The 21105-nt window shown below is 40.6% G+C and overlaps 1 protein-coding gene and 1 non-coding gene across 2 annotated transcripts; both read right to left on the bottom strand.

Annotated features, from left to right (window-relative positions):
* Positions 1-128: 128 nt before the first annotated feature.
* Positions 129-8194, bottom strand: LOC130455418 (mesothelin-like protein). Its single transcript, XM_056804407.1, has 4 exons — positions 7884-8194; positions 3985-4079; positions 2447-2636; positions 129-449 (listed from the first exon to the last, which is right to left on the bottom strand). Exons 1-4 carry the CDS (start codon positions 7900-7902, stop codon positions 337-339), a joined length of 417 nt encoding a protein of 138 aa, XP_056660385.1. The 5' UTR covers positions 7903-8194; the 3' UTR covers positions 129-336.
* Positions 7434-7563, bottom strand: LOC130455682 (small Cajal body-specific RNA 8). The gene has a single exon (XR_008913785.1). It is a non-coding gene; the product is annotated as a small Cajal body-specific RNA 8 (non-coding RNA).
* Positions 8195-21105: the final 12911 nt, after the last annotated feature.

Genomic DNA, 21105 nt, shown 5'->3' with positions numbered 1-21105 from the left:
GTGACTCAACTGCCATTCTAGCACATTTTCTATATATTTTGATATGACCATGTGAAATAAGTGAAGGATAATGAACACAACACTGGAAACATGTCAAATGTGTGATTTCTTTCTGTTGAGATTTTCTATATTTGTCAACATGAAGCAAATCTTACAATTCCTATTTGAGGCAAAGAAAGCTGCTGCAATTAAAAGTTATAGAGTCTTTGCACAATGCATTCTTGTATATCGCATTCAAGAGACAGGTGGCAAATCATTTGTGCATTGGGAAGATTGCATTTTCTCTTTTATGTTCGTGTTACAAATGAGATGGTGCTGTCATATATTCCAAGACAGTTAAGAAGCTCCTAAAGAAATCATTACTCCACAGAGGGCAAGGAGGATAGTGTAAGAAATCTGGAGTGTGTGTTCTTTCATGAAGGCTCCTTCCGCTCTGGAAATGGGTGGTGCTGAAATAGAATAAAGAAAAGAGTTGGATCACTGGGGCACAGCTGTGGGGGACTAGGCACTTCAGAGAAAAAAAGAGGAGCTTTGCCATCTGCTTCTTTCTTTACAACAACACTAATTTTCTCTTTGGGAGGAAAAGTTGGATGTAATTCTAGGAAGCAAATCAATAAAACAACATCCTCATTGAATGCTTTAGTCCAATTCTAGCTGGCTCTGCTCCTTTTTGGTGATCAAGCAACAATCCTTTATGAAGCACCTACAATGTGTCAGACACTGCTAGAATCTGGGGTGGAAACAAAGTGACAACAACAACAACAAAAAAACAGCCTATGTCCTCAAGGAGCTCACTTTCTATCAGGAAAGACAATATGCACATAAAGATGTATATACAGAATGTACAAAATAAATCCAAAGTAGCTTTGGGAAGGAGGGAGGGTGCTTGGAGCTAGGGGGAAGGCTAAGAAGTGCTGTAGTGGGTCTACCATATCATGGATGTAATCCAAGCTTATAACATATAAAATAAACTCAGAAGGGTAATCTTTTGCCTTCCTTTGTGTCCTTAGTATTTAGCACAATTCCTGGCACATAGTAGGCACTCAATAAAACTCGATTACTGACTGATTGATTGAGTCATTAGTAAGGTTAATTTCCAACCCAGTGGGCTTAAACTTGTATTTCTAAAGGGTTCCCTTCCTTCCATAGAGAGTAAAATTAAATGGCTACCTAACCATGAAGATTCAGCCATCTCTGACATCTTTTTCCCCAGACCTCTCTGATATTCCATCTCTGAACTTTGTACTTTGTGCCCTTTTGAAGTACTAATAATTTTGTTTTATATTATACCTATTGATGTATCTTTCTTTATAAACATACATCTAGTTATGTTGGAGAATATATATATATATGTACATATATATATATATAGTTATGTTGGAGCAAATATATATATATAGGAGTAAATATATAAACATGGTTGCGTTGGAATAGATATATATATAAATATATATTAGGAGTATATATATATACTATAGTAAATATACATATATATAGTTAAGACTAAATATATATGAGTAATATATATGTATGTATTAAATATTACAAGTAAGTGATATTTGATAAATACTTATTGAATAGAATCTTATCCTGTTAAAAATTTCCCATTTCTCACCATTCAATTTGGAGCTACCTGAGGACAAGTTTCATATCTTACTTGTTTTTTATTTTTATTTATTTTTTTATTTTTGTAAACCCTTAACTTCCGTCTTGGGAGTCAATACTGTGAATTGGTTCCAAGGCAGAAGAGTGGTAAGGGCTAGGCAATGGGGGTTAAATGACTTGCCCAGGGTCACACAGCTGGGAGATGTCCAAGGCCAGATTTGAACATAGGACCTCCCATCTCTAGGCCTAGCTCTCAATGCACTGAGCTACCCAGCTGCCCCTCTTACTTGTTTTAAAATAATAATGATTATATATATGTATATGTATATATATATATGTAACATTTATATGTATATGTATATATATATATATAACATTTATATGTATATGTATATATATATAACATTTTTTAACATTATAACATGTGTTATATGAAGTTAGAAGATAGAGAGCCAGACTTGGAACCTGGAAACCTGCATTAAGTTCTACCTCTGACACATGCTTGCAATGTGATCCTGAGTACTAAGTCAACTCCTCAGTGTTCTCTAAGTCTAGAAATTGCAGAGTTGGTGCCAATCTGCATTAGAAGAAGGAGTTTCCTCATTTAGGAGTCAATGAAATAAATCACAGCTCTAATCTCTATCCTCTTTATACATACTATCTCACTTGAGTCTTAAAATAGCCCTACAATGTGTTAAAGAGATAATTATTCCTGTTTTACAGATAAGAAAGCTTTAACTGGAGACTTTCCCAGTGTCACACACATAATGAATGTCTAAACTGAGATTAGAACTCAGATTTTCTTGATTCCTGGTATAATAGTCTACTTGGAATCACTTACCTGATGTTAAAACAAAGGAGCCATTAGGTGGTGGGTCTGGATGTCCAGCCTTAGCCTTGAGCCCAATGGCATTTACTTCTGACTGGGTATGAGACTGCACCCATGCCTGTATTGTAGGGTGCTCCATGATAGTGTTTAGCTCAGAGAGATTCACATCAAGTAAGTCTTTCAGATTTTGAGGACTTAATTTCTGCGGATCCAAAATGAGAGAAGAGATTGCCTTAGACTGCCGGCTTGGGTCCTGCAATGCATATCCCAGGACTAACACAGACCGACAAGATGGGATCAAAGATCTAGGGCTAGCTAGTTAGCTCAGTGGATTAAGACACAGAATTAAGAAAATAGAGGTCATAAATTTGAGTTTCCTAGTAGGTCAATTAACTTCTCTTAGTACCATGCTGTGAGGCATGGAGGGAAGCAGTGTGGCTTAGTAGAAAGATCACTGGACTTTGAGCCCCCAAATCTGGTTTTTGTCCTTGTCACCTTGATATGCCTTGGGCACTTTAATTCATCCGTGACACTCAGGGAGTGAATATAATTTTTTTTTTTTTGAAATCACAGATCTCATATATATTCAACTTACTTTTCTTTATATCTACATAATAGGTCCGATCCACTGGTGTCCCAACCCCTTCCCATCCTTCCCTTATCACGTAGGGTATCAAAATGGAGGCCAATGTGTTAATATAAATTAAGTCTTTCATGTTTTATCTTTCTGTTCACTTTCTGGAGGTAACATTTTAAATTTATTCTTTTAGTATTAGTTCTTTGGCTGTGTATAACATTCCACTCATTTCACCATTATCTTGTATAGTTCTTCCCAGGTTTTAAAAAACAACAAAAAAAGTCTGTTGATCATTTCTTATGGCATAGTAGTATTCCTTCACAATCAATTACCACAATTTGTTTAGCCATTCCCCAGTTGATGGGCATCTCTACACTTTCCATTTCTTTGCCACCCCAAAGAGAGCTCCTATAAATACTTTGGAACATATGGGTCCTTTTCCTCTTTCTCTAATCCTCTTGGGAAACCATTGCTGGGTCTGAGAGTATATACAGTTTTAAAACTCTCTATGTGTACTTCCAAATTGCTCTCCAAAATAGTTGGATCCTTTCATAGTTCCATCAATAATGCATCAGTGACCCTGTTTTTTCCACCTCCCTTCCAACACTTGTCACTTTGTCCTTTTGTTATTTTAGCCAGTCTGGTTAGTGAATATAATTTTTTAAACTCTTACCTTCCACCTTACAATTGATACTCAGATACTAAGCATCAGTTCCAAGACAGAAGAGCAGTAAGGGCAAGGCAACTGAAGTTAAGTGACTTGCTCAGGGTCACTCAGTTAGGAAGTATCTGAATCCAGATTTGAACCCAGGATCTTCCATCTTTAGGAGTGACTTTCTATCCACTGAGCCACCTAGCTTCCCTGAGAGTAAACTTTTAAGAGGCAATTGCTTGTGAGCTGATGAATGGTCAGTATGGAATGACAGAACAGCTGACAGTTTCAGAGAGAAGCTGTGCCCCCAAAGTTTTGCACCTTTATCTCTTCGGGATTGAGGGTTGTAAAGGTGTCCAAGTCCATCACTGGGGAGTCAGCAGCATATTGGATGAGATCTTCAGCTGGGGCTCCTCCTGCCAGGAGGAAGTGGAGGGGAATTCCAAATTTGAACCATTAGCCAATTGGCTTATACTGAATTTAGTCCAATATCATTTGCCTGGTTTTCTGGGTCTTTTGCATAGGCCCCACCCCATCTCCCCAATACATACACTGGTTCCATTCTCAGAAGAGTCTCCTTCCTGTGTCCTGTGCTGTTTATGCTTAGGTCCTCCCCCAGTCCTAGAATGCTTTCCCCCTTCCTGATTCAATCATAGAAACTGGGAATCTCAGCATTAGAAGGGACTGCAAGCCATCCAGTTCCACTCATATCTGAGCAAGATTATCCTCTTTGGGACACCCAATAAGTGATCCACTGGCTTTTGCTGGAAGATCTCTAGTAAGGGAGAATCCACTGTTCAACCTGAGCTTCTCTAAAGCACAGCTCAGTCTTCAGTAAACTCTAGCAACTCCCTATTGCTTCTAGGTTCAAATATACAATTCCTGGGAAAACTGAGACATACAGAAGTTAAGTGATTTATCCAGGGTCACCCAGTCAGTAAGTGTTTGAAGCCAGATTTGGACTCAGGTTTTCCTGACCACAAGTTACCATAGTCCAAAATGCTAACCTTTATTCATTATTATCGACCAGGATGATACGGTTTGAAGAAGTGTTGAAGTGACTTGGGTGGGGTGAGGTGGAGGATTCAAAGGTTCCCAGAGAGGCACAGTGCCATAGAGAAAGCTTTGGACTTCAGTTCAGAAGGCCACAAATAGGGATAGCCCTGGTCTCGACTTGTCCTCTTTGGGCACTGGGTGCCTCTTTTGGACCTTTTGGAAAAAGGTCCAACTAGATTAAGCTTCAAGGTGGATAGAGTGCTGGGCTCAAAGTCAAAAAGCTCAGAGTTCAAATCTAGCTTCAGAAGTTACAAGCTGTGTGACCCTGGGTAAGACACTTTATCTGTCTGCCTCAGTTTCCTGATCTGTAAATGGGAATAATAATAGTGTCTGCCTCCCAGGGTTGTTTGTGAAGCTTGAATGAGTGAATATTTGTAAAGTGTCTTGCAGACACTAAAATGCTACATAATGATGGCTTATTATTGCTATTACTACTTAATTTAATGCCCCAGGCAACACTCTTAGATTATAAATTACCTGGCCGGTACTGACCTACAGTGGGAGAGGGAGTTTTTCACAAGGAATTCCCTTATACCGATGAAATCACAGTTCTTGGGAAATACAACAACAAATACAGGCTAACTATTTCTATTGGCCCAGGACAATTTCTAGCCTCCATAGCTTATAAATCAGCCCTTGGGAAATCGTTATATCCCATTGAATGGTGTGTTGGCGCCACCTGCAGCAACTGTGGTTCCCTCACCTGAGCCTCAGGCCTTCACCCATGGAAGGGAGAGAGACATCTGTGGGGAAGAAACATCCTCTGACAAGTGCTGCTGCTAACCAGTCAGAGGATGGTTAGAAATGGGAAGCGCCTTGGCGACAATGGAATTTAAATTCCTAGCCTGGAACAAGAGCATAACTTGCCTGCCATGACTCTGTAGGGACTGGACCTTCCCCTTGCTACTTCCCATAATAACTCTAGACATAGCCTCAGAGACCTCTTATTATTTTCTTAGACAGTTAGTTGTCCCACTTTTAGAATTGGAAGATGCCTCCCTTCTGGAGTCTGTCAATACTATTCCCTTGTGCAAAGGGTTCTCTGTCTCAGTTTCTCTTTTTTTCCTCTCCCCCTTCCTTTTTTCTCTTTCCTTCTTTCTCTCTATTCTGCCTCTATCTCTTTTCCTCTTCTTTTCTTTCTCTCTCCCTTTTTTCTCTCGGTTTATTCTGCTTTCTCTTTTCCTCTCCTCTCTCTCTTTTCTCTCCCTTTTCCTCTCTCCTTCCTTCTCTCTACTTTTTCTCTCTCTTTGCCTCTTCAACTCTTCCTCCCTCTCCTTCTCTTTCCTGTTTTCTCTCTCCTTTCTTCTCTCTCTGTCTCTCCTTCTTCCTCTCTCCCCCTTTTCTCCCTCCTTCCTTCAATTTCCCTTTTCTTTCTCTCACTCTCTTGTCTCTGACTCTGTCTCTTCTCTTCCTTTTCTCTCCTCTTTTTCCTTCCTTCTCTCTTTGTCTCTTCTGCCTCTGTCTCTCTGCCTTTCCTCTCTTCCCTTTTCTCTCTTCTCCTTTTTTCTACCCCTCCTTTTCTTTGTTTCTCTTCACTCTCTTTTTTTCTCTCCCTTTTCTTTCCCCTCCTTCTCTCCCTCTTTCTCCCTTTTCTTCTCTCTCCCCCTTATCTCTTTGTCTCTGACTCTTCTGTCTCTTTTTCTGTCTCATTGTCTTTCTGTTGAGGTGTGTGATGCTCTGGCTTCTATTTACTCTTGAGGAAAAAAAATAAAGGAAGGCATCTTTGGGGCTTCCTCCCTTATCAACACTAAAAAGCCCCAAACTGGAATCACTTCTCTGCTTATGGAGGCAGAACTAGGACTAGGAGGCAGCATGATCTTGTGCTAGAAGAACACAGACTGGGAGCCAAGACCTGGGTTTTAATTGAAGCTGCTTACATTTATTCATTATGCCCTAAAGACTTGCAAGGTAAGTATTATGCCCCCTCTTTGGAAAAAGAGGGAACTAGACTCACAGATAAAGTGACTTGCTCAAAGTAAAAGGTCTTCCTTCCTTTTCTTCCACAAAGCTAGGTCTTCCAGTTCTTTCCTCTACCACTAACTCAGGTTCCTATGGGCAAATCTTCTCCCCTTTTTGTGGCTCAGTTTCTCCATTTGTGATATAAGGGAATAATATTAAATGAGTTCAATCTCTCTGTTCCTTATGAAACTCTATAAGACTGTAATTTCAGACCAAGTAAAGATCTATATTGATGGAGAGACCTTCCTGACCAATAGCAAAACCATAAGTCTAGGTACCACCCCCAAATCCCTAAAGACTAAATGATTTTTAAGTCATTTCTAAATTTAATGTTCTGACCCCAGATTAGAGTGCTAATGCCACTGAATAGGGGTGGGCAGTTTGGGAAAACTATGGTGTGACCCAGGATTTTATTAATTTTATTTATCCTTTTTGCCTTTGCATCATGGTCATTTTTGGAAATCTGCCATGCCTGCTCCCTGCTGTACTCCACTCCTCTGCCTTCCTAATTCTGGAACTTAACTCTCCTTTGTAACAAAGAAAATTTGTTTAAGTTTAAGAAAAATGGTTAAGTAAAAACACTCCAAGCAAGGACTCTATCTGGCAATGTATATCCTATTCTACCCCCGTGGTCCCCCTCCTCTTTGCCAAGACTGGTACATTTCATTATTTAATTCTAAAGCATCAGTTTTATTTTGTTTATTACAAAGTAGAAAAGTTCTACTTATGCTTTATTAGGTTGAATATTACAAAGCCTGTATCTGCCTTGTATATATCCATTATGATTTCCCTCAATTTGTCTGGTCATCAAAAGGCAGGTTTATTTTGGAAGAGCTTGTAACAATTAGAGCAGGGAGTCCATTCTATCTGTGCATCAATCAATCAGTCAATTACCACCCCCCCCCCCCCAACAAACAAACAAACAAACCCTTACCTTCTGTCTTAGAATCAAGACTAAGTAATCTTTCCAAGGCAGAAGAGTGGTAAGGGCTAGGCAGTGGGGATTAAGTGACTTGCCCAGGGTCACACAGAGAGGAAATGTCTGAGTTCAGATTTGAACCCAGGACCTCCTGTCTCCAAGCCTAGCTCTCTATTCACTGAAACATCTAGCTACCCTTCCCCAGTTAATTTGTTTTTGCAAAGCTAAGACCAGTGAACTGAAAGACCAAGATCCACTTTCGGTACTTGTCCGAATCTGAACTCACCAAGCAAGGATTTTAGCATCTGATAGTAGGCATTCCGGGCATTCCTGTGCTCCTGGACTGTGGCTTTCACCTGGTGGTAGATGAGGTTCTTCTTTTTTTGAGAACACTGAGAAATATCCAAGGGTGTATTCAGCTCTCTGTGTCATTAAAAGATGTAGAACCATTTAAACTCAGAACGTGAAAACCTAGATAAATCTCCATCAGAATTCTTACATCTACATCCCGCATCATGGCATGAGGATAATCCTGGGTTCTTGAAGGCTATGACAAATGGAATACAGTTATCCCTTCCACATCGTGACTTTCCTCATTGAGTATACTGCACGTTGCATAAGAAATTAAATGGGGATTTTTGGGGAGTTTTGTGGAAGCCTCAGATGACACACAAAGGGCAGCAGATGATCCAGAAAAAGTAGAGAAACTCATTTTTATTTAAAACTGACCAATGTATAGCCTATGACCAAATATTTAACCCAAAATTTATAAGTTACTGTAAATTCCCCATAAAAGAAAAAGGAAAAAAAATCAGGCTTCTTTTTTGGTATGGGGAAGGCTAAAAATTCTATGCAGATTTTCCAGATCATGGAGGTATCATAACCCAAACCTCCCATGATGTGAAAGGGATACCTGTATAGTCTCTGGCAGGTCTAGAAAGAATATGGGTATGAGTCCATAGAGAGAAGAAGGGCTACATTTCCATTTTCTGAGAACCAGTTTAGCCATGGTTAGAGAGCCTCATCCTTAGACATAGAATGAGGAGTTCTTTTGGCTGAGTAACTCATGAAGACCATCTGCAAAGCGATCCTTTGGTATCTATAAGGGCGAGGACTGTTAGCCCCGGCTTGGAGATGAAGGGCTGAACTAGACACAGTCCAAATCCTACTGCAGAGAGACTTGTTGAATTAGGGGAAGAATATCACAGTTTTCCTTTTAAACTTCCCAAAATCCAGTCATTCCTCAAGATTCCTCTTCATAGATTCCCAGAACTGGAAGTACCCTTAGAATGTTTGAGCTTAGGATTTAAGGATATATGCAGCTTAAGACACAGAACATAGATTGATAGAACTGCAAAGGACCTCAGAAATCAACCAGTTCCAGCCCCTTCCTGGTGTACTACCCCATCTGCCTTTTTTTTTTTTTTACAGATAAGGAAAAGAGGCTAGGGAGGGGGAGGCAACTTGCCAAAAGTCACAGTATCCTTTTTTTCCTCTCCCTCCCTCCTTTCCTCCCTGTCTTTTTCTCCTTCCTTGCTTCCTTGCTTCCTTGCTTCCTTGCTTCCTTGCTTCCTTGCTTCCTTGCTTCCTTGCTTCCTTGCTTCCTTCCTTCCTTCCTTCCTTCCTTCCTTCCTTCCTTCCTTCCTTCCTTCCTTCCTTCCTTCCTTCCTTCCTCTCTCTCTCTTTCTTTCTTTCTCTCTTTCTCTCTTTCTTTCTCTCTCTCTCTTTCTTTCTTTCTTTCTTTCTTTCTTTCTTTCTTTCTTTCTTTCTTTCTTTCTTTCTTTCTTTCTTTCTTTCTTTCTTTCTTTCTTTCTTTCTTTCTTTCTTTCTTTCTTTCTTTCTTTCTTTCTTTCTTTCTTTCTTTCTTTCTTTCTTTCTTCTTTCTCTCTCTCTTTCTCTCTTTCTCTCTTCTCTCTCTCCCTTCCTTCCTTCCTTCCTTCCTTCCTTCCTTCCTTCCTTCCTTCCTTCCTTCCTTCCTTCCTTCCTTCCTTCCTTCCTTCCTCTCTCTCTCTCTCTCTTTCTTCTCTCTCTCTCTTTCTTTCTTTCTTTCTTTCTTTCTTTCTTTCTTTCTTTCTTTCTTTCTTTCTTTCTTTCTTTCTTTCTTTCTTTCTTTCTTTCTTTCTTTCTTTCTTTCTTTCTTTCTTTCTTTCTTATATTATGCTGCTTCTTTCTTTCTTTCTTTCTTTCCTTCTCTCCCTCCCTCCCTGGATGGATACAACACAACCAATGTGGAAATATGTTTTGCATGTTTACAAATGTATAATCTAGATCAAATTGCTTACTGGCTCAGGGAAAGTGAGGGGAGAAAGAAAGGGAAAAAATTTCAAACTCAAAATTTTGGAAAACAAGTGTTAAAAGTTGTTATTATCTATAATTAGAAAAATAAAATAGTATTGTTAAAGAATTTTAAAATGTGGACAATGATAACCTCCATCTCATTTATGAGATTGGGTCTAGAGTCAGAAAGATCTGAATTCAAATCTAGCCTCAGACACTTCCTAGCTGAGTGACTCTGGGTGTCAATTTGCCTCAGTTTCCTTATATGTCAAATGAGAATAATAATAGTCTGGATCAAATGAGATAATAATTGTGAAGTGCTTAGCAGGGTGCCTGACATGTAGTAAGTTCTATAGAAACACTAGCTATTATTATTATATGCCAAGTGTGTTGTCATTTTAAAGTCCTATATCAGTGTGAGCATTGTTTACAAGAGAGAGGATGGAATTGAAGGATACCGGATGTCCTCGGGTCGGAGATGCTGCAGTAGATGGTCTTCTAGAGCGCAGATGGAAGGAGCCAGTGCAGGGAGAGCAGCCCCTCCCAGCTGGGCATCATTCCCTTTCAGGTACTGCTTGACCATGGCATTGACCTGGGAACACATTCACTGGGTGACTTTTCTTAGAGGCCAGAGCTATGGGCCCCATCCAAAGCCTCTGCCCTTCTCCCTTCCCCACAGGAACAGGTGCTGAAGAGGCCATTGTCCTGGAGCTGAAAATGAATGGTGTTTGTAGGAGCTTCAGTCCGACTTCAGGCATTTAGTAGTGGTGTGACCCTGGGCAAGTCACTTAATCTCTGTCTCAGTTTTCTCATCTATAAAACTGGGATAATAATAACACCCATTTTCTAGGGTTGCCATGAGAATCAAATGAGATAATATTTGAGGAGAGAGAGAGAGAAAGAGAGGAAGGGAGAGAGAGGAGAGAGAAAGGGAGAGAAAGGAGAGAGAGGAGAGAAAGAGAGAGCCTGTATTTTCTGTCTTAGTAACAACTCTAAGACAGACTAGGGTTAGGTAAGAGGGGTTGTGACTTGCCCAGGGCCACACAGCTAGGATGTGTTTGAAGTCAGATTTGAACTCAGTTTCTCCTGACTCCAGACAGATCTAATGCTTTGCCAAGAAAACCCCAACAGGGGTCATGAAGAGCCAGACACTGTTAAAATAACTGAACAACAAACTTTATAAGTTGATTTGTTGATCAATAGGAGGGAAAATTTTTTTTGCTACCTTTTTTTTCCTTTTTTTGTTTGGTACTGTACCTATTGATTTCAGTCATATAGGGAACTTCCTCTATCAATGCAGGTTAGCACTTGCTCTGTAATTTATTGTTTTAGAGAATTTCCTGGGAGCTCTGATAGGGGAAATGATTTCAAGCAGGACTTGAACCCAGGACTTCATGCCTCCAAGGCTAGCTGTCTTCTTATATTATGCTGCTTCTTTCTTTCTCCCTCTCCCTTTCCCTCCCTCCTCTCCCTTTCTCCGTCTCTCTCTCTGTCTCTGTCTCTGTGTGTGTCTCTCTCTGTCTCTGTCTCTGTCTCTGTCTCTGTCTCTCTGTCTCTCTCCTTACCTTTTCATAATGATTTAACCAAGAAGTTCCACTCAGGAGGGCAACTAAAGTGTCGACAGTACTGATGTTCCATTGGGCCATCTCTGCAGGTTGGTATGCTTTGGCTATGTGGCCCAGGAGTGGGAGGTAGTCTTCAGGAAGTACGCCAAACATCTGATTCAAGACAACATAGGGCATCATGGTGTGTTTGAGTTAAATAGGATCTCAAGGACTTTCCATTCTAACCTCTTCATTTAGAAACAATTTCTGAATCCAGTAACAATAAAAAAACAATTTAAAAGCGATTGTATATAGATCCACAAATGCTAAATTATTTATTTAAAAAATTTTTATAATAAATTAAATTATTTAAAAGTGTATGTATCGATGTTAACAAAACAGCAATTCTATTGTTTAATGTCCTATGTCCTCTTTTAAAAAGGTTAATAGTTTATTTTTCCCAATTACATATAGAAATAATTTTTAATATTCACTTTTTAAAATTCTGAGTTCCAAATTCTCTGCCTCCTTCCATACCCCCTTCCTGAGACAGCAAGCAATTCAATATATGTTATATGTCATGCAATCTTTTTAGTGGATATTTCTCAGTTTTGCTTTTATTTTTCATAGTATGGTTAGTATGTACTAATATCCCTTCCACACTGTAGGGATTAGGGGCACAGTGCCCCCTGGAAAATCTGCATAAATTTTTTTGGCCCTCCCTTTGTACCAGAGAAGTCTGAATTTTTTCTTTTTCTTTTATGGGGTGTTTACAGCACCTTACTGTAAAATGTGGGTTATATATTTGGTCATAGGCTATCTGTAGGTCGACATTAAGGAAAAATGGGTTTCTAAACTTTTTCTGTGTCATCTGCTGCCCTGTGTGTGTTGTCTACAGCTTCCACAAAACTCCCCCCAAATTCCCATTGAATGCAGACCCGTGATATATTGAAACCGAGATGGAGAAGTCATTCCGTGTATGTTATGTTCTGATACGACTTTCTTTGTTCCTGCAGTTTTTCTTCTTTTTCCCATTTTGGGCTATTCTTCATATTTATAATTTATTTTTCCCATAATGGTATACTATTATAAGCATAAACAGGGGAGGGCTCTCAGGTGCAGAGAGAGAAACACTAGCCCAAGTCATATGGCAAGTGAGTAGAAGAATTGGGACTAGAATCCAGGGCTCTGTCCAGCAGAGCGATTGTCTCCTGTCGGCAGGAGACAATGAATGGGCTTGATATGGACATGATGTGTTTTGGATTTGCAAATTGTCCTACTAGTCAGGGTTGGAGGAGAATTAGGACAGTCCATCTCCCACTTATGGGCCTTTGCTTAGGCAATTAGCCTTGCTGGCCTTTCAAAGCTTGAGGAGCCAGGTGGGTCTCTCTCTCCCTCTTCCATCATCAGTTCAACTTTACCTTATCCAACTTCATTTTCAGAACCTGGAGCAGGGAATCCTCAAACTCCATACTCCCGAAGAGCTCCAAGTGGTTTTTAAGGACGCTGTCCGGCAAGCAGGAGTTCAGCTCACTACTGGAAATGTATCTGGCAGCTATCATGTCTCTCTCCTTTCTCACTCTATCTGCTGTGAGTGGGGCTCCAGGACAGGAGGCTGAAGCACAAAGCATAATTCACCAGTGGCGACTTTCCCGAAATGCACAGTCTGCCTTTCCTTTCTACCCAATGACCCCTTCTAAGTCTCAAGCCCTTGTTTTGGGCTTTCTGCAGAAAGAGAACATTCTTGGTGCCCAATCCCTTCTCATGAAATGTCTGCAAGACGTAAGAATTTAGGGGTCCTGGCATTCAGCACCTTCAACAATCTGGCTCCAATCTACCTTTCCAGCCTTTTCCAGCCAGTATTCCCTTTCACATACTCTGCTCTCCTTAAACTAGTCTCCAGGGGCAGCTAGGTAGCAGAATGGATAGAGCACTAGAACTGGAGTCAAATTCAGTCTCAGACACTTCCTCACTGGGTGACCCTGGCAAAGTCACTTAACCTTGATTGCCCAGCCCTTGCCACTCTTCTAAGAATTAATACTGAGACAGAAGGTAAAGATTTAAAAGGAAAAAAAGACCCACTTTCCATTCCTACACTTTTACTCACATCCTTTTCACCCAGGGAATTCCTTATTGTTGTGTTCAGTCATTTCAGTTGTATCTGACTCTTTGTGACCCCATTTGGGATTTTCTTGGCAAAGATACTGGAATGGTTTGCCTTTTCCTTCTCCAGGTCATTTTACAGATGAGGAAACTGAGACAGACAGCATTAAGTGACTTGCTCAGGGCCACACAGTTGGCAAGGAATTTGAATTCATGAAGAGGAGTCTTCCTGATTCCAAGCCCAGTGCTTTATCTACTTTGCCCAATCTTGGATGACTTTCCTGAAAGATTAGAAAGGATGCTCCCTATGTCTTAGTGAGAGAAGGTCATGGACATAGCCAAAGATTTAGAGCTGGAGGGCTCTTTGAGTTCATCTGGTTCAACTCCTTCATTTTACTGAGGAGTAAAATTGTGGTCTAGTGACTTGACCAAGGCCATATCATAAATAGTAGAATTGGATTTTGAATCCTGGTCCCCTGACATCAAACTTAGGTGCTTTGTACTATGCCATTTTTGATATAGTGGAGAAAGTGCTAGTTAGGAAATCTAGGCTCTCTTTGGGACTGTGCTGATAACTTGCTATGTGACCTTGGGCAAGCCCCTTCTCTCTGGGTTTCAGTGTTCCCCTTCTGTAAAATGGGGATGGTTAGGCTAGCAGAATTCTAAAACTTCTTTCAGTTCTGATAGTCCATGTCTGGATGATGTGACATTTGAAGAATTGACAACTTTTGAATAAATAGGAAGAGATTGAGAGAGATAGGGAGCTCAGAATTTCGGCATGTAGACTACCTACTTGTGTCCCGTTTGTTCCTCTGGGGTCCTCTGAGTTGTTTCAAGCTGTACATGAATTGGTCCTTGTTGTAGACCTTTAGCCAACTCAGGAAATTTGGGAAGAATTGTGTCTTCATTGTCTATAAAACAAAGGGATGGTTTTAAGGAGAGATGGGCACTGGGGTCAAGAATTCTTGGCTTTAAACAGGAGGCATCTTACTAATTTGATCTTTACCACAGTCCCATGAAACAGAGAATGTCCCCATTTTATAGAAGGGGAAGATGAGGACCAGAGAGAAATGGCTTGCCCAAAGTAAGAAAAAGAGCTAAGGCTGAATTATAAGGAACATGACATTAAGCCCTGAATAGGAAAATTAGAGGTACAACATAGCCCCATGAAGAGATATAGAGAAGCAGGTCTCTTGTGTGTGGAGGTGGGAGAGTTTATCCACTTCCTTTACATCACCCTTCCCAGCTTCATTGACCTTTCACTGACCCTTCATTCAGGTCAAACCTGCTTGACACAAGCTGTCGTGTACCTAGAAACTAAATCACGAATGTTAAGATTGATAATGACTTTAAAGGAATGGTAGTTGAAGGGATGCCCATTGATGGGGGAATGGCTGAACAAGTCATGGCATATGATTGTGATGGAATACTATTTTGTGCTGTAAGAAATGATGAACAGGTTAATTTTGAAAAAAAAAACATGGAAAGAGCTACATGAAATTATGAAGCGTGAACTGAGCAGAACCAAGAGAACGTTATATACAGCAACAGATATATTTTTTCAAGAATGACTTGTGTATGTCTACCTCTGGCCCCCATGCTCTAACTATTGAGCCATTGCTCCCTCTTATCTTCTGCTGGTTCCTTTTGTATTTTAAAGCTAGCTGGGTTCCTTACTCAAACATTCCCTTGCTTATGCTGCTCCCTCTTCCTAGAAGGTCCTTTTCTCCAGACCCACCCTTCCAAATCTGATCCATCCTCCAATGTCCGATTCAAGTGTCACTTTCTCTATAAAGTCTTTCCTGCTCCTGCCCCTGCCCCAGCTAGAAGCAAACTCTTTCTCCTTGGAAAGGCCATAGCATTCTATGTATATCTCTATTAATTTCTTCATTCTGCCTTGTATTTTGTCTTATGGCTTTGTCTTACTTCTTCTACTAGATTGTAAGTTCCCTGAGAGCAGGCACTGAGCCTCTTTCTTCTCTGCCTCTTGGTTAGAAGTTGCTGAAAGGGGACAGCTAGGTGACTCTGTGGATAAAGCACCAGACCTAGAGATGGGAGGTCCTGGGTTCAAATCTGAACTCAGATACTTCCTAGCTGGTGACTCTTGGCAAGTCACTTAACCCCCAAGAAGGAGTGAGAGAGATCTAGTCAAGTCCACTGATGAGTCATTGAGCATGAGAGATAACTTTCATTGTAAGAGCAGAGAACCACAGATATTCAGAGCTGGAAACAGATTTTAGAGACCATTTAGTTCAACTCCCTCATTTTATATATAGTAAAATTAAGGTCTGGAGACGTAGTAATTTGCCCAGTGTCACACAGCTGAGTAGTGGTAGAAATGGGATTTGAGTCCAGGTGCTCCAATTCTAAATCAGCATGCTTTCTATGGTATCTCACTTCCTTTTCTGATTCCCAATCCAACCCCTTTGCCTATTCTCCATTATCAGAAGAAATAAGACATGTTAGTCAACTTCTACAGGGTTGAGTGTTTACTCCGGGTGGAAGAGGAGATAGAGAGAGATATATCATCTTGTTCTGTACAAGGCTGAGGGGGTGGGGAGAGAATCCGAGGAAGGAACCAAAAGGAAGCACACTGAGAATCCATGAAAGAGATGAAAGGGTTGATTGAGGGGCAGATATGGGATCAAGATTGTCCGTGGGGGCTTCCCCTGGCCAGAAGTCCCATAGTCTGACAACATTTCTCCTCCTGCCCACCTTGGTACAAAGCCCATAATAGAACCATTCTCAGAAGACCATTGCAAGCTACCTCAGGGATTCTCTGAAGGATGTCACTGTCTAAGGTACTGGCCAGATTACCCATCCCCTGCAGGGTGCTGACTGTCCAAGTTGATGGAGACCTAGGAGGAAAAGAGACATCAGAACAAAAAGTCACAGTCTATAGCTTACAGAGATCTTATATTGGTCTTAGATTTTCTACTAATTCTATGTGATCTCAAGTTATTTACTTCCCTCTCTCAGATTCTCAATTCTCTTGTCTGTACAATGGCAGTAAGGTTTTTAGCCAATGATTTCTAAGGCCCCTTATGCTCTACAGTCCTTCTAATGTACCATGTTCTGTGTTTTTGAGACACCTTTCACCTCTGGTAGATAGGCTGTGGATATTAGACCCATTTATTCTCTTAAATACACCCTTTGGCGATGGTTTGGTGTGGGAAGCAGATCCCGGAGAGGGACTGAGTCTAGTGTTCTCTGAAGGTCAAATTCTGTACTTTGTATTGCTAATGGTATATCTGTTCTGTTGGTCAGTTGATGTATATGGCCATTGCTCCTACTGATTTTGACACAGAATCAGATTCTCCCAGGTACATACATACATACCCAAAGATCTCTTCCAGTCGATGCTGAATGGCTGTGATTTGAGGTTCAGTGAATGATGAACAGTGTTGCAACACTTGGAGGATGTAAGGGTCTGAATTCATAATTTGTGAGCCATTCAGTGCACAGGACAAATTACTCAAAATCTGTAGGTTTTTCTTGGAAAGAGAAGCATTTGAAATTCCCTGAAAAGGAATGGGAAAAGGATATAAACAAATAGAAACACAGAATGGATAAAAATGCAGTTGGGAGGTTGTAGTGCATTTCCCCCAGATCTTTTTTTCTGAAACTCAGGTTCTGTAAATTTCTAAATAAAAGAAAAAAAATCACTTACCAGGCAATGCTCAGCCTGGTCCAGGAGGTTTTTCCATTTGGAAGCCTCCTTCTTCAAGATGTCAAAATGAACCTGTCCAATTTGCCTAAAATATCTTTCACAATTGTCTGGGCCAAGTTCTTTTTCCATCCTGGAAATGAGAGCAAACTGTCAAGGTTTTGACCAAGATTGAAACCTAGGTCTCAAGATAGATGATATAGGGGGAAAATTGTGGCATCTCTCAGGGATCCATAGCTTTTAACTGTGAGGATGTAAAGACACTTAATTCAGGAAGGCCTGGGAGACTAGGGAAGGGCTCAGAAGGTGTTGTGGAGGTCACAACTCTAATTAACCTAGTGACACAGAATGATCATTGCCCAGACCTTTTGGTGGTCTCTGCCCAAGATTTCTGACTGCTGATGGCACATTCTCCAGGATAATATAGAATACAGAAGAGAAAAGAGAGACACTCAGAGAAAGTCAATTAAGAGCAAAAAACCCGAGTCTGGGTTTTCTATCATAGAGAAGTCTTGCTTTCCTTTGGTATTTCATTTCATGACAAATAACCTTGAAATTACAGTATTATGGGACAGTCTAAAATCAGGCCAGATGTTCTGATTCTTTCTGATTTAATCTATTGTTCTGCAAGTAACTACAGCATAGGGAATGCATTCCTCAGGGCTATTGCCCATAGTTGCTACTTGTCAGTCCCCAGAGCCACAAACTCAGAATTCTTATACAGGGGGAAATTCGTTTGGAGTGGGGCAGGAAAAGACCATCTGACAAGTGGATGAATAGGAGAGGGTGGTAAGTGATAACAATGGGACAGCAGATAGCCTGACTGTGGGTGAAAGGCCCTGGAGGGGCAGTCTATCTCCCAGAGGGCCCACACTGAAGAGATATTGGAGGTGGAATCCTGGAGAACAGTTGTACTTCATGCTGGCCAGGGCTGGTAGAAGATGACAAGGTGCTGGCATCCTGGGGTAGAGCCTCATTTGCCTTGTTCCAATTACTTTTCAGGCAGCCCCAGGGTTCAGCTGCTCTGGCTTCCCCAGTGGGGTAACCATATGGGCAGAAGAGCAAAGTCTGTGGGAGACACTTACCCCATAAAAAGCAGAATATCAGCAGGATATTCTTCAAAATTTGATGTTGTGATGAACCCTGTCAGCCTCTTGGCCGTACAACTGAGCTATAAAGAAAAATGGAGAATCTGATGTTGACATTCAAATAATTCTATAAAACAGGAGGCTTTTCTTTTTTAAATTATGTTGACATTATTTGTTTTATGTGTGTGACTCTTTACTTTCTCAATATATTTTACCTTTCTACACTCAGAGAGTCATTCCTTTTAACAAAGAATAGAAGAACCCCCCCTCCCAATTCAGCAAAACTAACAACGGGGTAAGAGGATATTCTGTGTTCCATCTCCATAGTTCTCCACCTCTGCAAAGAATGGAAGGAGGTGAATTCTTTTATGTCTTCCTTGAGACCAAGTTTGATTATTATAGTTATATAGTATTAAATTTTTTTTGTTTTTGTTTTTTTATGGGAGGTTTTTTTCCATAGCTGAGAGTAATGTTATAATTATAATTATAACCTCTTTGCAATGGTTATCTTATTTAGTCACATGAGAAATGGCAAGAAGATATATTTCTTTATAACATCTACAAAGATGTTATACACATATGAGAGCTAGAGAATAATAGAATTGTTGATATTAGACTGGAAAGGAACCTTAGAGGGCTCTTATTACCTTCTTCCTCACTTGGTACATGGAAAATAAAGCCTACTCTTTCCCATTTATCAGTCTAACCTGAGCCCTGATTTTAAGCCATACTTGTTTTGGGCAGAATGACCAAGTGGGCTTTCAGAATATTTGCAAAAAGTCATTATGAGAGTGGCTGGGGACTGGAATTAATAAATTATTAGAGAGTGTGTTCATCTGGCCTGATCCATGGTTTCATCGCATTGGTTATCACCTGAGCAGGATCTCAGGAGATGAGTTGTTATTTGTCCTTTGTCCTTGTTATGGTCTTCTCCTCCTTCTCCTCTTGCTCTCCTTTGCTATTTATTTTCATGACAAATAACCTTGAAATTACAGTATTACGGGATAGTCTAAAACATCAGGCCAGATGTTCTGATTCTTCCTGATTTTATCTATTGTTCTGACTCAAGGCCTGGTCCTCTATACACTGTGCTATCTAACTGCCCCCTTGTCTTTTGCTTTTGAAGAGGACCAATGATAATGAATAGTGATAGCTTGTGCATGAATTGGATTTAAGTGAGGCAGATTGCACAAAGTCCTCAGCCTCATTCTTTCTTCCAGAATCATCAAAGTCCAGTGGCAAGGGAAAAATCAGGACAACTGGCAATGGTCCAGGATTCAGTGGATTACCTTGGGTTCTTTGGTGTTTACCAAGCTCTAAGCACTCCATAGCACCTGCTCCCATTGCCTTCATGGTCACTGGAACAAATTGTTCTCATCTGCCTATTTTACTTGGGAAAGTCTTTATGTGCCCAGGGTAGACAACTCTTTAACTCACCAATGGGTTTGTGACCAATTGCTTCCTCTTAACCTGGATTAGTCCATCTGCTGAGATGGTTTACTGGGGTGTTTGGCTGCTATACATGTTACAGCTTTTAGGAGCCACAGGTGAGAGTTGAGGGTCAGATGAATACCAAAGGTAGATGAGTAGATATATACTGCTAGGGAGAAAGTGTGTGTGTCTGTGTTGGGACTGAAGGAAAATACAGGAATCTATGCACTCACCTGGCTTTGGTCTATTTTGATATGTTTAATGGCCAAGACCTTGATCAGCTCAGCAAATTGACTCTGGTTCAGGAAGTTGGCTGCTCCACAGCTAAAACCCTGTAGCAGACTTGAGGACAGCCTAGATCCAAAACAAAGATTGTACCATTTGCAAAGGATCCAGAATTCTTTGCTACTCCTCTTGGGAGTCATGGATCAGTAAACTGTGCAGAAACTTTTGAATGAAAGAGGTAATGCTTAGGAAAACTCCCATGGGAGGCAGTGTGGTATTGTAGAGGAAACCGCCCTGGTCATGGTGTCAGGAGACCTTGGTTTCAGTTCTTCTAGCTCTGACACTAATCAATGTGTGTGACTTTGGTCAATCATTTCTTCTCTCTGAGCCTCAGTTACTTTATCTGTAAAATGGGAGGAGGTGGTGTAGTAGATAAGAGTTCCAGGCAAGTTGCTTGGTCCTGTTTGCCTCAGTTTCCTCATATGTAAAATGAACTGGAGAAAGAAATGGCAATACACTCTAGTATCTTTGCCAAGAAAACCCCAAATAGTTTCAATGACTAAACAACACAATAATCCTTGTCCTGTTTCTTTCAAAAGTCTTTAGTATGGAAAGTGCTTTATGAGCCATAAGAAATATGAACTATTATTATAGTTATTTTTATCTTCTTTTTGGCACTAGTTTCAAAGGCGTTTCAAGGTGACTCTGGGGGAGAGACTTCTGGTCAGCTTATCAGTAATTGGGGGGGGTCCTCCTCCATTCCCCAAACCATAACTCAAAGCCTTCCTGGAATTCCCCAGCTTCTGGCCTTCAGGACCAAGGATAGCCTCAGGAGGGGGAGTGTTTGGCCATAAGCAAAGCTGGCATGCCTTGCTTTCCAGCTGTGCCTTGAGTTCCAGGCATTCATTCCCTCACTCAGTATATATTTGCTAAGTGCCAACTATGTGTAGATCTTTGAGTTAGTCAGTGGGAGACAAAATTAAATGAGAATTTGTCGGTCTTGGAGGAAAGATAGAAACAAGCATTTATTAATACGTAATATGTGCCAGGTACTGTGCTAAGCACTTTACAAATATTATCTCACTTAATACTCACAGCAGTCATGAGAGATAGAGGCCATTGTTATCTTTGTATTACAGTTGGGGAAACTAAGGCAAATAGAGATTAAGTGAC

This window comes from Monodelphis domestica, chromosome 7, assembly GCF_027887165.1.
Source record: "Monodelphis domestica isolate mMonDom1 chromosome 7, mMonDom1.pri, whole genome shotgun sequence".
Taxonomy (NCBI): domain Eukaryota; kingdom Metazoa; phylum Chordata; class Mammalia; order Didelphimorphia; family Didelphidae; genus Monodelphis; species Monodelphis domestica.
Note: the sequence above shows the minus strand (reverse complement) of the source record. Positions and strands in the feature narration are given on the sequence as shown.

What these genes read in the sequence shown, in the direction of transcription:
- LOC130455418 (XM_056804407.1), bottom strand. An exon ending in TCAATCCCGAAGAGATAAAG is followed by an intron (nt 2,637 to 3,984) that starts GTGCAAAACTTT and finishes TTGGATCCGCAG; the next exon opens with AAATTAAGTCCTCAAAATCT. An exon ending in CTCCTTTGTTTTAACATCAG is followed by an intron (nt 450 to 2,446) that starts GTAAGTGATTCC and finishes ATTCTATTTCAG; the next exon opens with CACCACCCATTTCCAGAGCG.